Below are 23,883 nucleotides of genomic sequence, written 5' to 3'. Positions count from 1 at the left end.
TAAATGCAGTGTTTCACTTACAGGATATCCTTTAATCCTTACCATAATCCTATGACTCTAGTAACTATCTATGTACTAGAGGCAATAAAGATCAAAGAGGTTAAATAATTTGTTCTAAATCACACTGCTATTTAACAGTATTTCAAAGTAGAATTTTTGGTCTTTTTAAAATAATATGTCCTTCTCTCCTTTGAATACACTGAAACAATATCAGTTACTTTGGCATTTTGGTTTTTTGAATGATCATTATCTGAGCTTTTATTTTTCATTAATTTTAATCAGCATCTCATTTGAAGAACACTTTCTTTGATAAGTCAAATAACAGGACCAGAACTCAGATTCACATACTTTCTTTCCCAGTCCAGGACTGATTCCATCATACATTTTTTAACTAAATGGCTTTTTAAACCAAAAATAAGTATATAAAATATTTTTAATTGCATTAACCTAACAAACCTCGAGTAAAAATTTAAACAGTTTTACAAAACAGTCAAAATTTACCAACATTATTGAGTTGAATCTACTGTTCTAATCTTATTTTAGACACACGCCCATTTAACTGCTGTTTGGTTACCAACAGCGTTTCTAAGATTAATTTGGAGTTATTTCTGCCATATGAAACAGTGCTGTCCTCTCTGTTAGTTATAATTTTTATATGAGTCTATTTAAATTAATTAACCAAATTAACAAACCATAAAATCAAGTATGTTTATAGAGACCCCAAACCTTGTAATGGCCTCTGTTGGAGCCTCTAGACAGAAAATTCTTAATAAGAAAAAGAGTTTATTTTACTGAATAAGACATGATGGATTCTTTAATAAAAAGAAATTGCTACTTTAGTTGTAACTAATATTTCTCTTGGCTGCAGGAGAAAATAATTTGCAAAGTGATAAGTTGACAAGTCAGACTTAAATAATTAATGAAGATTTAGGGTCATATTTTATTTTCCCTTATGTTCTCCATATCTGTTATTTTAATGGGATTTACATAATGTGGCATTTAAATTATGGAGAATAGAAATCTGGTTGTATTATAAAACCCTAGCCCATCTGGAGAATGATCTTGGGGCTATAGTGGTTATATAAAATATCTTAATAATCCCTGATGTTTCATATGTATAGGTAAATAAAGATGGGTTATTAGGGAATCTTTGTAGTGGTGGTATTATATATGTTTTATTTATGTTTCCTTTTGAACTTCTTTTAACTTAGAAGAAGAAAACTAAGTTGGTGGTAACCATTAACTCATTTCACACAGTAGTACAATGGAGATTTCAATAGTCGTTAATAATTCAATTTTTAGACCCCACTGCTAGATATTTTTACTCAGTTGGTTTTAGGGGAGGGCTCAGAAATCTATTTCAACAGGCCCCAGCAGTAATTCTGATGAAGTGGTCCCTGGGCCTCAGTGTAAGAAACTTTGAACGAAAACGTACTTCTTCAAGCTAACACACTAAAATTGCCAAGGATAAATACTCTAGACTAGTGTATGTAGCCTCCTCCATTGCAGACTGCATCCTGCTTCTACAGCCAGCTAGGGCTGATTCCTAGTGATTCTCTCTTGCCGTAACAGTAGAGTTCCAATTTGGTGCCTTGGAACATATTCATCATGGTATCCCCGGTGCTTTGGCCACTGTTTGGCATGCAGGAGGTATGTGTAAATGTCATGGCATGGATGAGTGAAGGAGACCAGCTGTCTCCATGTTTAGCATTCCTGTGTTATCCGCACTCCATCCGTCTTTTGGATCAGCTCCCTAAATTATGTCTAGTTTTATCTCCCTCCTTAAATTGTATAGAAGAAGGGACCATGTCTTATCCATTTCATATCTCTCCTTCTAACAGTATTTTACACACACACACGTCCAGTAAATATATTTTAAGTAAAAATTATTTTGTGCTTATTTAATCCATCATACAAGATTCCCATCTCCGTGAGGGCAGGGACCTTGTCTCTCGGGGCACAGCAGTTTTCTCAGGGCTTGGTAGTGACTGCATTCTCAGAAACGTTTGAATGAATGGATAAATTAATAAAATAATAAATAACTTCATTTTAATTGAGATTTTTCTTAAAATTTAATGTTGGGGGTAAATGAGGTTTTGTGTGTGATCAAATTTATTTTTATATAAAAGAAAATAATCTGCCTTCCCCTTTAAAAAGAAACTTGTAGTTGAAATGTCCCTACCTTGTAGAAAGACAGGATGGTAGAATTTGACAGATTCTGAATTGATGAAGCTTCAGCAAGGCATTATGGTTAATAGAATCTTCCATCTAACTTAGTATTAAATAGCTGATGTCAGGAATTATGAAAATATCGCAGTGAACTTAAATGGCAGTCTCTTGACATCCTGTGAGGTAAAGATGATTCGCCAGAAAGCTAGAGAGCCTGTGAAAAGCAGATTTGGTTTTTGGCAGGGGTGGGGGGTTGAAAATAAGGAAAACAAAAAATTTTCTAAGTATCCACGAAACTCTCTGAAATAAATTTTAGTAGCGTACTCTTTAGAAATATTCTTTTGATCATATTTCTTTTCAAATCACATTGGTATCAGAAAATAAGTTAGAGCTCTGCTAAAGTGTGAAGTCTCAAGCTTTATGTCCTTGAAGGTTGTGATTAACTTATGTTAAATTTCTCCAGATGACTTGCAGTGCTTGTTTTACTTTCTCTAAGCACTTTGGGAGATTTTCATTGAGGAACTTCTGCTCTTCTCCAGATTATTTTCTCTCCTTTACTTTGAATACGCTCTAAAAGAATATTAGTTAAGTATTCCAGTTTCTTGAATGATGGTTATCTGAGGTTTTACTCTACTATGAATTTTATCAGATCCTATATGTGGAACATTCCCTTTGACAAGTTTACTATGGGCTAATTATAAGATTACTATGAGTTAATTATACAGCATGTGCCCTAGATCTTTGTCATTCTGTCTCCTTTCTGGTCAAAGCCCAGGCCTCCTTCCCTTTTTCACTTTTGTTGGTCCTCAAAATGATCTTGTCTTACTCAGGTCAACTCTCATGAACCTGTTAATTCCCTGACTAAAAACAATGTTGCGTGTCCTTCTAAGTGTGTAGCCTGCAAATAACACCAAAGTTCCAGCTTCTGGGAAAACAATTGACAGAAGAACATGGAGAGACACTGGGAAGACAGGCAAGAATTAGGAATTAGTCATGGCTCTTTGGGAAGGCTGGGGCTGAGCTATGGAGGGAGGGGACAGGGAAGTGGAAGCCAAAGAAGAAACATCACAGAGGAGAGAAGGCAGGCCCTGACAGGCAGCAAATGCAGACTGCTAGTCACTTCCTGATTTTATTCTCTTCATTTGCCTTCACATTCTTCCTGACTACTGTCCCTGGAAGGACTTCTTCTTGACAAAGCATCCAGACACTCACTCCCCCTAATTGAGATTTCCACAGTCGCTTTGTGAATAATTCCACAGGAAGGTCTGTCACAACAGAAAATTCCAAGTACCTCTCTAGAAGCTTTTTCATCTCCAGCAGTCCCCTAAACTCTATTCTAAATGGCTGTTCTTAGACATGATTTTGTCGAAGGAAGAGTGGCCTTTATTGTTTCCAGTTTCTTTAAACATCTTTATGATACTGGCAATTTCACTGACTGTGGAGAAATAAGGCTCTAGTATATTTTTATACTCTGTCCTCATAAGATATGACTGTGCTAATGAATCATGTCTTCAGAAGAGAAATGCACAAATTAAGTTCCACATTTTATATAATCCATTAATTTCATTCTGACTTCTGCCAATTATAGGCTAATAAAAATAAAGCTATGTTATTGAATTTTACTTAACTTGCCTTTATCCTATATATACTTTGTTCTAAAATAAGCAAATGTTGAAGTATTCATAAACTGGGGGTTTATTTTGAAAAATTAATAGTTATTTATATAGGGTGATTTCCAGACTAGTATTAAGCCATCTTTTAATGAATTTGAGTATTAAATAAACTGCTTTCCTTTATTTTAGGTTATGGTGTTTGTACATGCTCGAAATGCCACCGTAAGAACGGCTATGTCTCTAATAGAAAGAGCCAAGAATAATGTCCAGATTTCCTACTTTTTACCTACTCAAGGACCTGAATATGGACATGCAGAAAAGCAGGTAGGGAACAAATGGCAGCACCAGACAAGAACTAAAGCACATAATGTACCAGATATACCAGATATTTTATATATGAAAGATCCATGGTTTCCAGTTTCCAATAAGTTAATTTTACAGATTTATCATGTTATAATTTTGACTTTTTTCTTGACTTTCAAAGGGTCCGAATGCATGTTGTGTCCAATTATCACTTTTTTCTATATGATTATAATTGTAGTGTTTAGTCCCATAGTTAAAGCATAAAATAGTTACATTTTATACAATACATTAACATCTAATGGATTATTGTTCTTTTAAAGATATAATAGATAATTTTTTTTTTATTTCTAAGGTTAACATGGACAGATGTAATTTACATAAACAGAAGCTCTTTTTGAGAGTGAAAGTTTGAGACCAAAAAGTTTCAGAACAGCTGCCTTGCCGCTCACTATACGCTCAAAGGACCTAAAAAGTCTGGGTCCTCATTAGAAACACAGAACCTCAGGCCACACCTGAGACTTACCACATCATAATCTGCATTTCTGCTTGATCCCCAGATGACTTATGCACATTACAGTTTGAGAGGCACATCTCTAGGTAATTTGAGTATCGATAGTATTCTAATATTTATAGAAGGTTTTATTTAATTGTATCAAGTAATGATTTAGATCAAGAGTGGGCAAACTACAGGCTGAGGGCCAAAGGTGGCAACCTGTTTTTGTAATTAGTTTTATTAGAAAACAGTCAGAGCCCTTCCTTTGTCTTCTGTGGCTGCTTCTTTACACACAAGGGAAGAATTGAGTACTTGCTGCTGGTATTATATGGCTCACAAAGCCTAAAGTACTCTGTCCCTTTGCAGAAAATTTTGCCCTGATTTAAAGCTATAAAAATAAAATTTTAAATAAAAAACTGTAGATGTAAAATGATAGTATCTTCAAAATATTTTATATGCATAACTTAAGATTTAACTGAGATTTGCTGAACAGCTGCCAGGCATTGTGCTCTGCACCTTCACATTTACCATCTTAGTAAAATGTATTTAGTTATTCGGATTGTGCTGTAAATTTCACCATTTTATATTGATATTTAAAATTCTGACTATGATAATCTGATGCAGGTTGTTTTGAATGTCAGATTCTCTTTCAGTGTAGCTACAAAGTTTATTCATTTTTTTCTTTTTTTTGCTTTATAAAGTTTTCTATTACATACCACCTATTATGCAGCTTTGTATTCTTCCAGTTATTTATTAATTATGAATTTATGAGAGTCTTTGAAAAGTCAGGTCCGCATTCATAATGGTGAATTATGAAAGGTCTTGTTTCACTTCTTTGGAAATACAAAGCAGCTCTATTGTGTTTAAAAGCCAAGCCTTGAGAGCCACCTTGTGGATTTCTGGTTATTTTATACCTCTCAGTTCTGAGAGTTATTGCTGTTCTAAATCATGAAGGTTTATTGTTTCATTGTTATGATAATAATATTCAATATTTATCAGCGTTTACTTGGGCCAGGCATTGTTTTCATTGCTTTCTATAACTCATTCAATGTTCACAACAACCTATGATGTAAGTTTGTACTATTATTATCTCTTGATATGGCATTTGTGTATAAGTAATTCAAATATAGCATGAAATACTCTAAAGCATATAGAAATAATTTATGTAGAGGCATTTTCAAATGATATTTATTTAAGACCATGTCACCAAACGTATAATGACAGATCACTATGCTGAAAAAAACGTGGAGATTTAAAAGTCCCTAGTCATTTTATTATACCTTTCTTTTTTTGATACTTTCATTATACTTGATTTTTATCCTGACCCACCTGTTATTATTGTTTTTTTTAACAAGAATGGATTCCACAGACATTATTAATAAGTACATTATTTCAAGGAACGCTGTCCTATTCACCATTATACTCTTTAGTATAGCATTTGGCTGATAGTAGGTACCCCAAAATTACTTTTTTTTTTTTTTTGCCTTTGTTTCTTGGAGGCAGACATTATTAAGATATGTTCTTACTTTAGTTTTCTCATTTGATCTCTACCACTATTCTGCCCTTTAAAGATTCTTATCCCCATTTTACAGATAAGGAAACTGAGAAAAGAGAATAATTTTCCCAGAGACTCCCATGTAATAAGTGGAGCTATGATTTGAACCAGACTGACTCCAAAGTCTACCCTTTTCACTACAGTGCATCCTGTTTGTTCAAAAGCAAACAACAGGGCTTCCCTGGTGGCGCAGTGGTTGAGAGTCCACCTGCCGATGCAGGGGACCCAGGTTCATGCCCCGGTCCGGGAAGATCCCACGTGCCGCGGAGCGGCTGGGCCCGTGAGCCATGGCCGCTGAGCCTGCGCTTCCGGAGCCTGTGCTCCGCAACGGGAGAGACCACGGCAGTGAGAGGCCCTCGTACCGCAAAAAAAAAAAAAAAAAAAAAAAAAAAATAAGCAAACAACATATCCAACCTGTGACTTTCTAAAGCCTTTAGAGCTTTGAATCTTTTTTTTTTCCTTTAATAAAATGGAAGAACGTTTCTTCAGCTCAGCTATATCCCTCATTTCTCCAAAAGAGAGATTCAAAACAGTTGGCCCCTCCACAGTGAAAATTATTTATAACAAAAGATAAGGTAATCTTTCTGGATGTTTTCTCGAAGCTCCAGAATTTTAGATTATTCTTCTAAATCTAAAGTTGAATGTTTGTTCCTATTACTTGAAGTGCCTTTTAAACTTGAATGGTATTAACTTACTAGCAATTCTAAGGATGCTATTACGATGATGGCAGGAGATATTTCTTCTGACGTTTTTGAAAAATAGGAAATTAAGTACTCAGAACATTAAAATAAAATTAGAAGGTAAGTTTGCTATGGTAGTACATAGAAATTTAGCCTCCTGACTCCTGTTTATGGAAATACAACTAAATCCCTACCGTGCCACGGTGATCCTTTATCCCTAAGTGTTTAAAGTAACCGTCTCAATTCCTGACTCAGCAAGTATGTTTTTTAAAAGCATTTCTTCACAGTTTTATTCAACACACTGTAACTTTATTTGTATAAATAATAAATGAAACTCCATTAAGGATTCTTTTTGTCTGTGTGTGTGGGGCGGGGGTAGGGGAGGGCAGTGTGCATACATAATGAGGCTGTGTCTGTGTCTTAGCCACAGCTGAAGATGAGTCATTTCTTTCCAGTAAGTAGCAGTTATACTTCATGACCCCTCATACCATTCCTATCTTTGATATCAAATTTACTCCCAGCTGGAAAAGCAACTATATTTCCAAATTGTCCACTGAAACAGGAAAATAGGGAAAAGAAAGTGAAATACCCCAAGGGTAGATTAAGCTACAGAGGTAGAGCTTGCAGTTCTCCCTGGGGAAGGGAGTGTCTGAGGAATTACAAACGAGGCCCAAAGTAAGAGGACAGACACATTAGCGAAAAGCTCTGGCTGTGACTTCACCTCTAGAAGCCCTGTGGCCTTAAACACCTAAACATTTCTTAAAGGTACTTTTTCTTCTATCAAATGGAGTAATAATGGGGTAAATTACACCTATTCTAGTAGTTTACTATGAGAAACGAAATGATATATGAAATTATTTTGGAAACTAGCTGAAGAATGATAAAACATTGCATATCATATTCTGGAAATCCCCTTCTAGAAGTTTACTTTGCATATTACTTTTTGCCTTCTCCCACAAAGAAACTCTCTTAAGAAACCACTGTTTTCTGTAAGATAGAACATACCTTAGGGAACAGTAGCAGCTTGCATTTATACATAGAAATATATCATTAGGGATACAGACATTTTCATTATTAAGCCACTATTTGTTTGTTTGTTTAAGATTTATTTATTGTTTATTTATTTTATTTTTGGCTACGTCGGGTCTTAGTTGCGCCACGCAAGATCTTCGTTGAGGCATGCAGGATCTTTCGTTGTGGCATGCGGGCTTCTCTCTAGTTGTGGCAGGCAGGCTCCAGGGCAGGTGGGCTCTGTAGTTGTGGCACCCGTGTTCCAGAGCGCATGGGCTCTGTAGTTTGCGGCACATGGGCTCTAGTTGAGACACACGAGCTCAGTAGTTATGGCGTGTGGGCTTAGTTGCCCTGTGGCATGTGGGATCTTAGTTCCCCAACCAGGGATCGAACCCGCGTTCCCTGCATTGGAAGGCGGATTCTTTACCACCAGACCACCAGGGAAGTCCCCATTGTTTTTAATTATAATTTTAACTTTAAGTTGAATGAATTATTCCAATTAGAATCTTCAGATTCTGTTTCATTCTCCATCTCAGTCAAATAAATTATTTCCTTTAGGGACAAAACATTTAACAGGCTTTAGATATTCTAGTACTAGGATGGATATTCCCACCCACCCTGTACAGTATTTCTCTGATTAATAGGCACTGATGTTGTTCGATTTCTTACATATATTAGTGATATTAAAAGTTTTCCTTACAGGTAGATACAGTCTATCATGCAGCAAGCCTCATGAATGTAGTGATTAGGAATATCTGTTAAACAAATCAGAACACTAGGAAAAATCGAGTAATAATATGTACCCTCAAGCTACCTTAAAGTATCATTTTATGACTTTTTATTATTATCTAGATCTACCAACCATCGCCTGCTTTCATAGGTTATCTTTAGCCTTTGCCTAAATTATAGGAATTTGGCTTTGATGTAAGTAATCTGATACTTAATATTGATAGCTTTAATTATTTCTGGTTTAGCAGCTTTCCAGTGTCAGTATAACCAAATAAAATTAGAATTTCCTCTTCCTGGAATAGATGATATCTGTTAGCTAAAGAGAGTAGCAAGTACCTAAGAGCCGCCTTTCTCTTGTTTTTTTACTTTAGATAAATGTAAACTGTTGTCTCAGAGTTTATTCTTTCCTCAGGCATGTCAACCTCCTTTCCTTTAGGAGGCTAATATATTAATTCTACTGTCTGTTTGTAACCACACAGAAAGAATGTTATAAGTATATTAATTTTTTTAAGTAAAATGAAAGAAAATTAATAAAACATAGATTTGAGTGTTTAATTGGATTTTTTCATTTTCAAAGGGAAAGAGGCTCTTTAGAATAAAGATTTTGAACCCAGGCAAACCTTGAAGGCCTATGTGTATTGTAGCAAATGGTAGGATTTCCTCATTTTTTTATGGATGGCTGAATAATAATCCACTGTGTGTGTGTGTGTGTGTGTGGGTGTGTGTATGTGTTTGTATCACAAATTTGTTATTCATTCATTCATTGCTGGATACTTAGGTCGTTTCCATGTCTTGGCTATTGTAAATAATGCTGCTATGAACATCGGGGTTTAGATATCTTTCCAACTGTTTTTGTTTCCTTTGGATATCTTCCCAGAAGTGGAATTGCTGGATCATATGGTAGTTCTATTTTTAATTTTTTGATGAACCTCCATACTGTTTTTCATAGTGACTGCGCCAATTTACATTCCCACCAACAGTGAGTTCACAAGAGTTCCCTTTTCTCCACATCTTCACTGGCATTTGTTATCTCTTCTCTTTTTGATGATAGCCATTCTGACCTTCTGACGAGTGTGAGATGATATGTCATTGTGCTTTTAATTTGCATTTCCCCAAAGACTGACTAGTGTTATTGAGCTTCTTTTTATGTGCCTGTTGGCCATGGCCATCTTCTTTGGAAAAATGCCTCTTTAGGCCCTTCGCCCATTTTTAATTAGATTATTTGGTTATTTGCTCTTGAGTTTAATGAGTTCTTTATATACTTTGGTTATTAACCCCTTATCAGATGTATGGTTTGCAAATATTTTTTTCCCATTCTATAGGCTGTCTTTTTACTTTTGTCAGTTTCTTTTGCTGGGTGAAAGCTTTTTAGTTTGATGTAGTCCCACTTGTTTATTTTTTATTTTGTTGCTTGTGCTTTAGGTGTGATTTTCAAAAACTTATTACCATGACCCATGTCAAGGAGCTTCTTTAGTGAGACCCTTTTTAAGAAACACAGAAAGTAGCATTGGAATTTTATCTTTATTTAAGTAGCCTTGATTGCAGCAATTTTTGTTCCTGTGCTTTAAGATGTATTTTAGAAACATACAATAAATTTCTTAAAACAAGTTTATACATCTTGTTAAAAAACCTTGCTGTTTTGGAAAAGTGTGTATGTTAGAATATTGTTGCTCTCTCATTTGAAAATACTTTAGTAGGAAAACCATTTTAAAAACATAGATTTTATATGTAAAGATTTCTAATCCCTAGTGGTACAGAGATTTGTATTGATAAAATTTAAAGATCAAAATCACACTGCACAGTGATCTTTTTTTAATTTTTTATTTCACCATTTATTTTAAAATGGCGAAATGGGTATGAAGAATACAATTTTAGATGAGATTTCTCTTCTACTGATTAGGGTGCTGTCTCTAGAATGCTAACTTGTGTCTGTATAATTGGGTTGTAGTTAATACCAGGGTAGCTCACATGGGAACCAAGACCATCTTTCAAGGATTATAACATGGAACAGGGGACACAGTACTTCTTTCTCCCCAGTTAAAGTACATAATTCGCACAGCTAGAATGACATATGGAAATTGGTTATGGGAATTAGGCTAGTCTGTGTCATTGTGAATTGACTATATACACATGAACCTCAAACTGTTTTTAGTGGTAGTCACTCGGTGAATACTTACTGAGTGTAAGCTACCTACCAGTCACTATGGTAGATCAATAGGTATCAAGATAGATAAACTCTGCTGTCAGCCTGTTTAAAGTGGATTGAGAAAATTGTGTTGTATCAGTCAGGATTCATTAAAGGAAACAAACCATTGTTCTATATTTTAAATAGAAAATAATTTTGTGAAAAGAGGTTAGGTAATTCCTAGAATGTTGATAAGGTTGGAGTTGTAGAAGTCAGGCAACTACCACTGGAACTGTTGAGTTTAAGAACCAGCAGCCATACCATGGTGATGATCCAGCATGTAGAAGCTACACCTGCTACTAGATACCTTTCATCATTCATGAACATGCTGGAAAACCAAATTTTGAATATATAGTACATCCATTATAACTTTTAAGCCTCACTTCTCCAAGATTTTGCTTGCCAGCAAAATAAAACAGCAGAAAATGGTTTCCTCTTCACTTCCATTGCCTAGATCTTGCATGAGTGCATTTAATAAGCAGAATGGATTTTTGTATCCAGTACCCTGACTACAAGAGATCTGGGAAGTACAGATTTTACCTTCTGGCTCATGCAATACAAGAAGGCCTCATTGAAGGAGGTGGACTTGCATGCTGATTAGCATTCTTTGCGTTAATTGGGAATGGAAATATATTTTGGAAGAAAAAAAGTAGCTGCCCATTTATTTTTATGGAGCTTATGTTCTGGCTGAACAGAAAGATTAACAACTAATTAAATAATTGATTTTAATTACGTTGTATTAAATAGTAAAGAGGGATTAAGTGCTAAAAGAAAGTAAAATTGGGAGGACGCTTAGCTAACACAGTGACATTTAAGGTGAGATATGTACACAAAGCAAAGGACAGCAGAAGAATGTTCTAGGAAAAGCCTCTGACACCAGAAAAGCAATAGCACATTGAAGGATGTGGATAAAATCAGAGTGACTAAGAAACGCAGAAAATGATGGGGAGTGGTAGATGCCATGCTTATAGCATAAGTCTAATGTTGTAGGCAAGGACCAGATTGTGAGGGCCCTGTTTATCATGTTACAAATTAGGTATTTTATCTTAAAAGAAATGGGTTATGATTAGAGAAGTTTGAGGAAGGGAGTGGCATGTCATTAGCTATATTCCCCTCAACTAATAATATAAAAATAAAATGACAATTTGAGCACACAAAACAAGTAATTTTCCTAACAGAGTTGTGCTTTTAAGAAAGATCACTACACACAGGCAGGGCAGGAGAGAATGGGAATACCAGTTAGAGATGTGGATTCATTGGGGCATATTTAGGAAATAGAATTGATTGACTTGGTAGTTAATGGGGTATGAAGGGTTGAGGAAGAGAGATCTGGAAGTTTTCTGGCTTCTAAAAGATGTCTGGCTTAATATTGTTGAGTAGTTAGTTGGGTCATTTATGAGGAAAAAGTAGTAGAGAAGGATTACTTTGGAGGGAAGGGTACAGATCATGAATTCCATTTGGACGTGCTGAAATGAGGTGCCTGGGATACTTAGAGATGTAGAGTAAGCATCTGGATGGATATGTAAGTCTAATGTCTCAGAAGCTCAGTCTGTTTTGGAGTGGGAAAACCATAGGAGTGGGCATGAGTGGTAAAAGAGCCTAAGACCAAGTCTTGAGGAATTCTGCTATTTAATGATTAGAGGAGAATGAGCCAGCAGAGGAGCCTCCAAGCACTGGAGTATACCCCGGAGTAAATGTCATAGAGGCCAAGGAAAAGAGCGTTTCAAAGAGAAGAAAGAGATCATCTATACTGACTGCTGCAGTGAGTGGTCAAGTAATGTGAGGGCTGCAAAATACACTGTACTTAGCCACGTGGAGGATATTGGTGACCTTATTCAGGGCCTTTTCACTCCCAGAGTGGAGAGCAAAAACTAGATTAAGGTGGCTGATGAATGTAGATTAAAGTGTAAACATCAATTTTGAGAACTTAATTTATATACAAAAGGAAAATGGATAGTATCTAGAAAATATGAAATAGTACTCAGAAAGGTAGACACACTATTTTTCTTTTCAAGGTGGAAGTGATATGCTTATATTCTGTGGAAGCTATTCAAGAGAGAGTGAAAAAGGATTGAAATTGATTGATTATTCATATAGGAAAGGAAAGAGACCACAGATAACCTATAAGAGTCCTGAGAATTTTCAAGAGGCATGGGATCCAAAGAAGAAGTAGAGATTTTCCTTAGATAGGAGTTAGGGCACTACTGTTAAAACAGAAGAGAAAATTAGAAAGATGGGTTCTGATGCAAATAGGTTTTAGGTGTATGGCAGGAAGATAAGGGAGCTTCCTGTGACGTATTGTATTTTCCTTGGGAAGTAGTTATTAAGGTCATTCTCTAAGAGTCAAGGATAACAAGGTGGTGAGAAGTTTGTGGAGAGCCAGTCAGTGCATAATGTAGACATTGTGAGACATGCGACAACAAACTGACCATAGAGACATCACAGAATTGCTATCCAATGTTAAGGGCTTGTTGAGATTGTGATCATGGATTTAGACTGGTCTCTAGTTGCCCTTGTATGTAATTTTTCTTAAGCATTAGCTACCTTGGGTCATCTGAGTTTGACATTCTACCAGTCTTACATGGCAAAAGGGCAGACGAGTTTAAGAAATGGGAAGGAATGTGATTAAAATCTTGGACTGTGTTATCTGCACTGGAGAAAGAACCAGAATAAAGACTGGGGCAGGGATGGAGAGGGCGTGCTGCTGATGAATATTAAGAAAGTAGAGGAACTGTGATCTGGAAGTATCATTAACGATAAAGAAAGAGCTTAGAAAAAATTAGTTGGGCATGCTTGACATATAGGAATCTTTGGTCAGAAATTGACGTGTTTGCACTAGCGATTTTGGTTTTGGAAGTAGTACAGTTGTGGGTTGATGACAGGCCTAGAATACAATCGTTGGTATGGCTAAGATGGGACAGAGGAGATGTCAGTGGAAATGAGGGTGTCAAGGAATTGAAGAGCGAGGGTTTTAGATGTCCACATGGAAAATACTGTCACCGAGGATCATGATAGGAAATGGGATAGACAGAAAGACTAGGAGCCATAAGTATGGAGTCTTCATTGGATAAGGTAGGGTAACAGGTGACATAGCAGATACACTGAACCTTAAAGGAACAGAGGTTTTTGTAAAAAGTTAGTACAGGCTGACCTGGAAATGGTGAGAGGGAAGAGAGAGATCATCCCCCACCATTTGAAAGATATGCATGGAAAACAAGAGTCCATGGAAAAGAGTCAAGTTTCAGTTAAGGCAGGGTGGGAGATGAGGTTGATATAGTTTGCTTATTACTGAGTGGCAATTCCAGAGAATAGAGTGAAGAATTTCATACCCTAAGGTGGAGAAATAATAGAGGAAGTAGGAAACCGACTCAAGAGTGAAGAAATACCAAGTATTATGGGAACAATAGTATAATAGGGCATTGGCTCCCCATTACCAGTTTCCATGCCAGCTGTCAGAATCAGAGTATCTGGAACTAAGACCCTAAAATTTTAACATGATCCTCAGAAGTTCTGATCATAGCTAGATTTTGTTGATCGTGTGAACAGATGGCTAACAGGCCTTATCCTGAGAACAGGGTGGGAGGTATGATGTGTTTCCTTCTGAAAGACTCGTGGAAGACAGAGCATTGCCGTTCTTGGTTCTCTTGGTGTGGACGCCAGAGGAGCGATTTCAGATGTCTCGGTGATAAGGGTTTAAAGTGGAATAAGAGCTTTGAAAGAGAGAAAGAGAAAGGATGGGGAAAGATGATACTCCTTAGATCTCTTAACTCCCTTGTCAAAAGATAAGCCAGGTATTGGTTTATGCTCCTAACAATGTAAGCAGGCCCACTGATTAACTTTATAACTTTATTGAATGATAAAAATTGCACATACCAAAGATGAGGACTCTATAATATTTTTTCTGATATTGATAAGGCATACTCACTAGTAATTGTGAAAAAAGAATGGTATCGTTTGGGAGAAACTATTTGCCTCCTTCTGGTTAAATTTTAGTTTTTGTAATGACTGTTAAGTTATTTCTTCCTAATGGATTTGAAATAATCCACATTAAAGCGGACCTTATCAAGATAAATTACCTCAGAAGGCTTACAAAGGTCACTAAATTATTTATGCCATTTCTTATTGTTCTTTCATGCAGGGTTTGTAACTGAGCTGAAGGTCTTGTGTTACTTCTGTATATTTTTTTGTCTTATGGAGGAAAAAAAACTAATTTGTTTCCTTTTAATATCTTCAGTTACTTGCTGTCAGTCTTCGTTCTTTAATCATGCATTTGTGTTAGTTTGGAAGTCAACTTTGGCAAGTGGTTACATTTTATTTTAACCTTATTCATTTTAAAAAGTACTCATACTGATTTTCTGTGTCATAGGTAGGAAAAAGATACGTAAAGTCATGGAAGGAAGCTTGGGGCATGCTTTCACTAGCGGAAAAAAATTTAGTATCCTCTGTGTGCTAATGGATTCTTAGCAGTTTTCCATTCTATTCTAAATTTTACTGACAATAAAGCCATGTATGGGAAGTTCACTTGTGACAAGTGGAAATATAAAGACTGAGGAAAACAAGTTTACACAATTCTTCTGCTACACACCTGACTCCCTTTACCTTTCACAGCTGGTGTTCTTTTGTGCTGAATTTCCTTGTATAGAGATACCTTATCCAGTGAGTATAGTATTGGATCTCAAATGGCTTTCTCGGAGAATCCGATGCTCTGTTCAGACAGTGTGAACAGGGTGAATTATACCCCTCCAGTCCTGCAGAGGCTAGCAAAGCCCAGACTCCAGGTATAGCTCACGCTGAAAAAACAGGTGGAAAACAACTACTGTTCTGATACTTGAGGAAGCAGCAGGCATCTTATAATAAGTTTAGCTCCGTAACTCATGGTCTTAACCATCTTTCTCCATTGATTTCTCCAAATAAAACTCCTATTAAAAACCTTCTTCCATTTATGTTTCTTTCAAGGGAAGGTTTTGTACAAACTGCCATTGTGTGTGTCTGCATGTGAGTTTCAGTATGAAAAAATTGGATCGTGTTAGGCACACTTTTATGTCTCATACTTTTTTCACTTAGTAATACATCTTGGAAATCTTTCCAGATCAACACTGAAAGATCTGATTCATTCTTTTAACAACTGCGTAGTGTGCCCCAGTGTGGACATTATCTTAATTCATTTACCCAGTCTGTCTCGATGGATACTTTTGTTGTTTCTAATTATGTTGTATTGTCAACAGTGCTGCAGTAAGCATCCTTGCTCACACTCTTGGCAGTTGCAGTGATGTCCACTGGGAAAATTCCTGGCAGTGGAATTTATTTATCAACACGGTACATGCATTTAAAATTTTGGTGAATGAGTGGTCCTGAATTGCCCACTGAAGAGATTGTTCCAACTTACATTTCCTGGAACAGTAACTTCCTCCCACCTAACTTTGCCAGCACTGAACAGCGTTAGAGTTTTTGAGATTATGACAGATTAATAGGCAAAAAATGGTACTTCATTATTATTTTGACTGGCATTTCTTTATGAGTGAAGCTGAGCATTTTTCATATTTGCCATTTGAATTTCTTTTTCTATAAATTGCATGTACTGTTCTATGTGTTACAAACATTTTTCCTACTTAATCTTTGATTTTTATTTTTATTAATTTATGAATATTTTTACCATAATGAGATTTTTTTCAGGTTATTTACAGTATTTGGGCTTTGTCTTACTTATAAAGATCACACTCACTTCATCATGATTTCCTCCAGGCCTTTTTTTTTTTTTTTGCGGTACGCGGGCCTCTCACTGTTGTGGCCTCTCCCGTTGCGGAGCACAGGCTCCGGACGCGCAGGCTCAGCGGCCATGGCTCACGGGCCCAGCCGCTCCACGGCATGTGGGATCCTCCCAGACCGGGGCACGAACCCGTGTCCCCTGCATCAGCAGGCGGACTCTCAACCACTGCGCCACCAGGGAAGCCCTACAGGTTTACTTCATTTTAAGGATGAACTTCAGTATCACTTCCAAGAAATAATGTTTATCTTTTAGTTGAGTTAGTGCATTGATTTACAGATTAAGTTAGTGAGAATTGGTATTTTCACCAAACCAAGTTTTCCCATCTCAAAAGCAAAGCATATCATTTCATTTCTTGAATGTCCTTCAGCAGTATAATAATGCTTTCTTCATGTAGGTGCTACCTATTTCTTGTTTTTTCTGTTTTTGACGGCTTTTATAAATGTGCTATTTTCTTCCCTTTTATTTTCTAACAAGTTATTGTTTGTATACAGAAAGACTTTTTAAAAATATTGATTTGGGGGACTGTCACCTTTCTGAATTCAATCATTATTTTAGTTAGTAGTTTTTAATTAATCCTCAGTTTTCTAAATAAATGTTTATTTCATCTGTAACTAATAATTGCTTTGACCTCTTCTGTTCCAGTATTTCTACTTTTTATTATTTTCTCATGTCTAGTTCCATTGTCTAGGACATTGGTAAGCTGATTGTAAACATCTTTGCCTTGTTCCTAACTTAAATTGATATATGCCTAATGTTTTATGATTCAGTGTGGTTTGAAATCGATGTTTCATTGCCTCTGCTTATCAAGATTGAATGTGGTCTTTTGTGAGATTTCAGTGCCTGGAGATGATCATACGTTTTTTCTCCTTTGACTTATTAATAAATATGTTAATATATTTATAGGTATAGTGCCCTTGCATTCTGGGGTTTAATTTACTTAGTTGTGGTATATTGTTTTAATGCACTGGTGAATTCTGTTTTCTAAAACTCTTTACTATTTGGATTAATATTCTTAAGAGAGATTTCTCTATTGTATTCTGTTTTCTGCTGCTTTATCAGGTTTTAATATCAGTGCTATTACACTGCCTCTGTAAGATTAATTATTAGACTTCTATTTCTGTGCTCTAGGGCCTCTTAGTAACACTAGAATTAATTTGTCTTTAAAAAGTATGAAAGCCTAGATGTTAGATAGCCTTTACATTTTCTTCCATTGCTTTTTATAATTTTCTGTCACTTTTAATATGAATGTTAGTAACATTTTCCTAGAAAATCATCTGTTCCAAACATTTTTAATGATGGAATATATTGAATTTTTCAGAATACTCTTCTGATTCTTTAAAATTGTGATGTATTTCTGAACACTTCTTTTTCACATTACTAATTTTGTGTCTTTGTGCTTGTGCTGTTGTGCTCGTTTTCCACTATGTGTCTCCCTTTACTTAAAGGCTAGACAGTAAATATTTTAAACCTGCAAACATATGGTGTCTGTCACACTCCTCAACTCCCCTATTGTAGCTCAAAATCAGCCATAGACAATATGTAAACAAACTGATATGGCTGTGTTTCAATAAAACTTTATTTACAAAACAGGCAGTTGGCACATAATTTGCCAACTCCTGCTGCCCAGTAATAGACATTGTCTATTTTTATTTTTTTCTTTTAAAATTAGAGTTTTTATGTTTACTTATCAATTTCACATCTTAAAAATCAGATTTTATTTTAACTTTATTAGGGCATTTCTCCTTTTTTCCTTGGCTTTGTTATATATTTTGTTTTTATAGATTTCTGAATTAGATGCTTGATTTACTTATTTATTATATTCTTATTTAGTTATATAAATATTTCAGGTATGATGTTTTCTGAGAGCACAACTTTACTCCATCCTATAAGTTAGGGATGGGGAACAGATCAGGGGGTGCCAGGAGTTGTAAGTGGGGAGGGTTTAACTATAAAGGAATAACAAGAGAATTTAAGGGGGGTAAAGGAACAGTTTTGTATCCTGATTATTATGGTGGTTACACAATTTGAACATATGCCAAAATTCGTAGGACTGTACACCAAAGTGGAAAGAGAATTTTACTGTATGATAATTTTTTAAATAAGATTTTAAAACATACTCATCCCTGGGCCTCCTCCCCAGGATTTCTTGTTTATTTGTCCTGTGAACTAGGCTAGATCACAAATGGCAGATTCAGATTCAAAGACAGTTGAGAATGAACATCCCAGTCTTATTTTAAGATTGTTGTCACTTCATGTCTCTAATGAATCAATAAAAAAGCAATGCACATAAAGCAATTATACTCCAATAAAGATGTAAAAAAAAGTATTAAATATGCTTCATAATTAAAAAAAGAAAAAGCAATGCACAGAATGTGAGCAGGAATAGAGACAAAGGCGAAGTGACTCCTGGCACTTCTTGGTTGCTTACAGAGTACAAGCTGGCTGAGCCCACCTGATCAGATTTGGAGGTGATGTGTCAGCACCCCATGATCTACCTGCTACATTATAAGAATATTTTTCACCGCAGTTACATATTTCCTGCGTTCAGCTTCTTACTATGTCACTGGTGTCACAAGCCAAGTCTTACCTCAACTGGATGTTGACTGAGAATCTGCATTTATAACAAGCACATCAGGATATTCCAGCGCAGGGGTTCACGGACAGCAGATTCACCGAAAACAAAGAGCCATCCAGCAGTATGATTTTTTTTCCGTCTGTCTCCAAGCAGTATTTTTTAGTTTCCTCTGTTAGCTCTGAATGTTCACTCATGAATACTAGCGAAGAAATGAAGTAGGTGAAGTGTTTTTCCTTCTTCTACTTTGACCCCATTAGGGAGCTCTGTTATATACTAGCAAATACTCCATAACGTGGAGCCTGTATTTGTGAGACCGACAATAACACACGTTTGAAAAGATGGAAGTTAAGGCAATATGATCCAAATGTAGTTAATAATAAAGTATATTTATACAATTATTTCTAAGAGGCTGACCATACGGCACAAAAATGAAATAATACCCTTCCCTTGAAACTTAATGAAGATAACTTTTTTGTGTATATGTGTATTTTGCTTGGGACTCAACAAGGCTCAAAATTCTAAGTTGTTATTTACTTGGCTGGCCACTAGATGGTGGGGTTTGTTAATGTTTTCCCTTCCATTTTATATCTGTAGCAGATTTCATGGAGTGCAGTTTTCTTAGATCATTTTCTTAGTTAATTATTATTAATTTAGAAATTTAAAATTTTAAGTGACCTTAGAGATAATCAGTGTGACTGTACTAGAACCCCATTCCCTGCCAGTGTAGTGCCCCTTATGTGAAAACTGTGGAAAACGCTGTTTCAAAAGAAGCTATCAAGATGTTGATCGTGAAATTTTCAGAGCAGTAGCAAATAAGCACAGGATGTGATGCCCAAACAGAAGCTTTGACTATATGAACACTTTTGTTAATCCATAGTCTTTAATTTTGCAGAAAAAAATTTCCCCGTTGTACAGTGAGTCGTCAGTGAATTTTGTAAGATCTGCTGTGGCACTCATACAGATTGCAGATAAGTGGACCATATCCCACATCTGAGGTCAGACCAGGCCAAAGAACAGACCTCAGAAGTGAAGTTAGTATATTCAGGGCAGATGTAAAGTTGAGGAGCTAAGACAGGTGGCCGGTGCCCTCCTGTTAGAGATCAGCAGGAACACAGGTGTTGGGGAAGCACAGTTGGGTTTATTGGCTCTTACTATGAGAAGGAGTGCATGTCCCGTGGAACCAGGGGCATCTCAGTAAGAGGGAAAGGCTTCCAAGGCAATGGGTCTGGAACAGAAAGTGTAAAGACCCTGAGGCAGGTGTGGATTTGTCAAAAAAAAAAAGGGTTGGGGGGCACTTAGAGAAAAAGCCAGCTCTTGTGTCTGGCCTGAGTAAGTAAGTGAGGTTCAGGAATGGGAATGATTTCTGTAGGTCTTGCATCCTAAGGACTCTGGCCTTTACTCTGAGTGAGTTGGAAGCCACTGAGATTTATGCTTATTTTTAATAGAGTTTTCTTGAAAGGATAGGAAGCAGGTAATACTGATTGATTGCAAGAAGAGGACACCTGAGTGAAAGAGACACTTGCTTTTACCTTCTTTCCTTTTGGATTTTGTGCCATGTTCAGGGTTACCTATTTTTTAAGATAGAAGAAATAAAATTTTTAATGATTTTGTATAAAACATTATGTACTAAGACTTAGTAAGACCTTAAGATACTTAAAAATAATTCTGTGCTCTCTTTGATAAACTCATTCAAGAGACGATAAATAACAATTGCTTTTAAATGCTAAATAACACTTTTATGTTTTGTTGATATCTACTCTAGGTGCAAAAGTCAAGAAATAAACAAGTACGAGAATTATTTCCAGATGGTTTTAGTATTCATCATGCAGGAATGCTTCGGCAGGACAGAAATTTGGTTGAAAGCTTGTTTTTTAATGGGCATATCAAAGTCCTGGTCTGTACAGCTACATTAGCCTGGGGTGTCAATCTTCCTGCTCATGCTGTTATTATTAAGGTGAGAACTTACCTTCCTTTGCGCATGGATTTGTGGTATCTTAAAACAAACCTGTGGATTGATTTATTTGAAAATATTGATTTGGCTGCTTCAGTGACTTTGAATGTTATTTATATAAGGTCAGAACTATATTCTCCAAAAGAATCTAGTTTATATTGTGAAAATTTAACGCTATCACAGATGATGAAAGGATTAGTTAAAGTACACTTTTGAGATCTTGCCATATTTGCCTAATTTCAGTATTCAGCTCATCAGGATTATATTTGTGTGTGTTTATGTAAATTTTTATTAACTTTTCCTCATCTAGGGAACACAAATATATGCTGCAAAAAGAGGCTCCTTTGTTGACCTTGGAATTTTAGATGTCATGCAGATATTTGGTCGAGCTGGAAGACCACAATTTGACAAATTTGGGGAAGGAATCATCATAACAACCCATGATAAACTCAGCCATTACCTCTCTTTGCTCACTCAACAAAACCCAATTGAGAGTCAGTTTCTGGAAAGCCTTGCAGATAACCTAAATGCAGAGGTAAGATCTAATGAGTTAAAGGTTGGAACAGAATCATCAGCTTCAAGAATGACCAAGAAAAATAAAGTTTGAGTTGATTGCTATTTCATGATACTTAATAATAGATTTTATTTCATATGCAGTCATAAGACACAAGAGGTGGAATGGCAATATTATTGATGAGTTCAGAGCAATGTAGAATGCAAGTGATTAGCTGATAAGAACTCATTGCTTAAAGACTATTAAATCATGAGGTTTTGTTATAGGACAGAAATCTAACCAAAGCTATACAAACTGGGGAAACAGACATAGCAATAACAACAACTATATTTGTCCTGCACTTCAATAAAGTTTATTATGAAGTATTTTATAAAGTTTTATAAGGTTAATAATGCTCTTCTGTCTTAGATCATTTGATTAACTTTGTTATAGAAAATATGATTGCTTAAATTGAGCTACAATATTATAGTTTATTTCATGTGTGATGTGTGTTTGTGTTAAGATTTTGTTTTTTGGTTTTTTTTACTCAGGATTACTTTTATTGTTTTAATTCTAGAATTTTCAACCATAGCAACCATTCACAAATAGTTATAGGTTAGCTTTACATATAAAACCTTCCAGTAAATACTCTGGAGAAGAGCAAGCACATATGAGTTTAGTCCCTATACTTTAAGATCTTAAAATAAAATTATCACAATAACTTATGTTGACCACCTTCCTGCCATTGTGTAAAATAATATTTTTGTTATACCTTTCATTTCATTTTCAGAAGTATGTCTTTAAGGCCAAATTTTACTGGACCCTATCAGAATTCTGAGTGACATCACATGTTAGGAATTCAGTTAGGCTCAACATTTACATTAAAAAGCCACAGTCAAGATAAACTTTGACATTTTAATAGACTGCTAAAAAGAAAATTATTTCCTTTTCTTGGAGGTACAAACATAACACTTTCCACTAATAAGACTCCCTCCGTAGATAAGAAATTAATGTCACAGGTGACTTGCATAGTCACCATTATTGTGTTAAGATTTAAATAGCAGACCCTGGAAGCCTAGATAACATCTTAACTGGTAAAGAGGATGAACATTCTTAAGAGTCTGTGTGTCAAACAATCAAATGAGGTTTTGCTGTTTTCACCACATTTTTAATTGTTGCTCTGTCATCCAACACTTTCCTACTTCTTTCCTATATCCCTTCTTACCATTAAAGTTGACTCAATTTTTGAAAGTAGGTGGGATATAACTATTAAATGAATAAGTGAAATATTTGAACTGAAATATTACAGAAATTTCACTTATATTCTATTCATGTTATTTAGAAGTCTTTTTAGAGGATGAAAAACACACTCAGTATGCAGTTTCCTCTGTTTTAAGGAGTATATAGTCCAAAAGGGAGAAAAAGACACAAAAACACAGTGCAATAATGTTGATGGGTAATAAGTTCTAAAGAAGGATTCAGTAGAAGGAGAAAATACTTTTGGCCCCAGCTTATCAGGAAAGGCTTTGTTCATGAAGGTGGTAAATCTGGGTTCAGAAGATTAGGTAAGGTTTAGAAGATCTAGTTGGAAGTTAGAAAAAAATCATGAAAGATGCTGGTTTCTAGTAGCATAATTACAAGAAAGTGAAAATGATTAGGAAATGAATTATGATATTAGGAATATCTCCAAAGGAAATATATCTCAGTTTCAATCCTCATTACCTACTATGATGGCATGGTTTAAATAATTAGGTCTTGGTCATGGGTCACCAGTATCTATGATGGATTAGTCTAATGTACAAAGATAGTAATAGTAATGTACAAAGATAGTAATAGTAATCCTTCAGTGGACTGAGGACGCACAAACCTGCTGGGTGCTTTTTGTATATTCTCTCAGTACTGCTACTAAGGAGATATTATTGTCCTCAGAGAGATAGGTAACTGACCAAAGGTCATTCAAGTACTAACCTTTGGAGCTAATATTCAAACGCAGGTCTTTTAAACTACAAACTTAGTCTTCTTATTATAGCCTAGATTTCTGATATATAAAATATAGTAACTTAAAGGTGAATACATTTCTCTATATTAATCAACCTACCATTTGCCTTCTTCTAAGACTAGGACTAAATATTTTCCAAAATGGTAGTAATAATTTCTCTGACTTACAATAAAAAGCAAGGCTGTTTTTTTTTTGTTTTGTTTTGTTTTTTGCAGTACGCGGGCCTCTCACTGTTGTGGCCTCTCCCGTCACGGAGCACAGGCTCCAGACGCGCAGGCTCAATGGCCATGGCTCACGGGCCCAGCCGCTCCACGGCATGTGGGATCTTCCCGGACCGGGGCCCGAACCCTTGTCCCCTGC

The 23,883-nt window shown here is 35.9% G+C and overlaps 1 protein-coding gene across 2 annotated transcripts in view; it reads left to right on the top strand.

Annotated features, from left to right (window-relative positions):
• Window positions 1-23,883, top strand: part of ASCC3 (activating signal cointegrator 1 complex subunit 3) — a 337,466-nt gene that overhangs the window by 173,263 nt on the left and 140,320 nt on the right. Inside the window, exons 14-16 of one of the 2 annotated variants that reach the window (XM_022553310.3) lie at window positions 3,972-4,106; window positions 20,843-21,034; window positions 21,342-21,566. In XM_022553310.3, coding sequence (XP_022409018.2) covers window positions 3,972-4,106; window positions 20,843-21,034; window positions 21,342-21,566 — 552 coding nt within the window. The remainder of the gene's footprint in view (window positions 1-3,971; window positions 4,107-20,842; window positions 21,035-21,341; window positions 21,567-23,883) is intronic. The other variant, XM_089921889.1, reaches the window with a different exon arrangement.

This window comes from Delphinapterus leucas, chromosome 12, assembly GCF_059928025.1.
Source record: "Delphinapterus leucas isolate spDelLeu-1000000601 "Yukka" chromosome 12, BTC_Dleu_Yukka2, whole genome shotgun sequence".
NCBI classification, from domain to species: Eukaryota; Metazoa; Chordata; class Mammalia; order Artiodactyla; family Monodontidae; genus Delphinapterus; species Delphinapterus leucas.
This window is presented reverse-complemented; position numbering and strand designations above follow the sequence as displayed.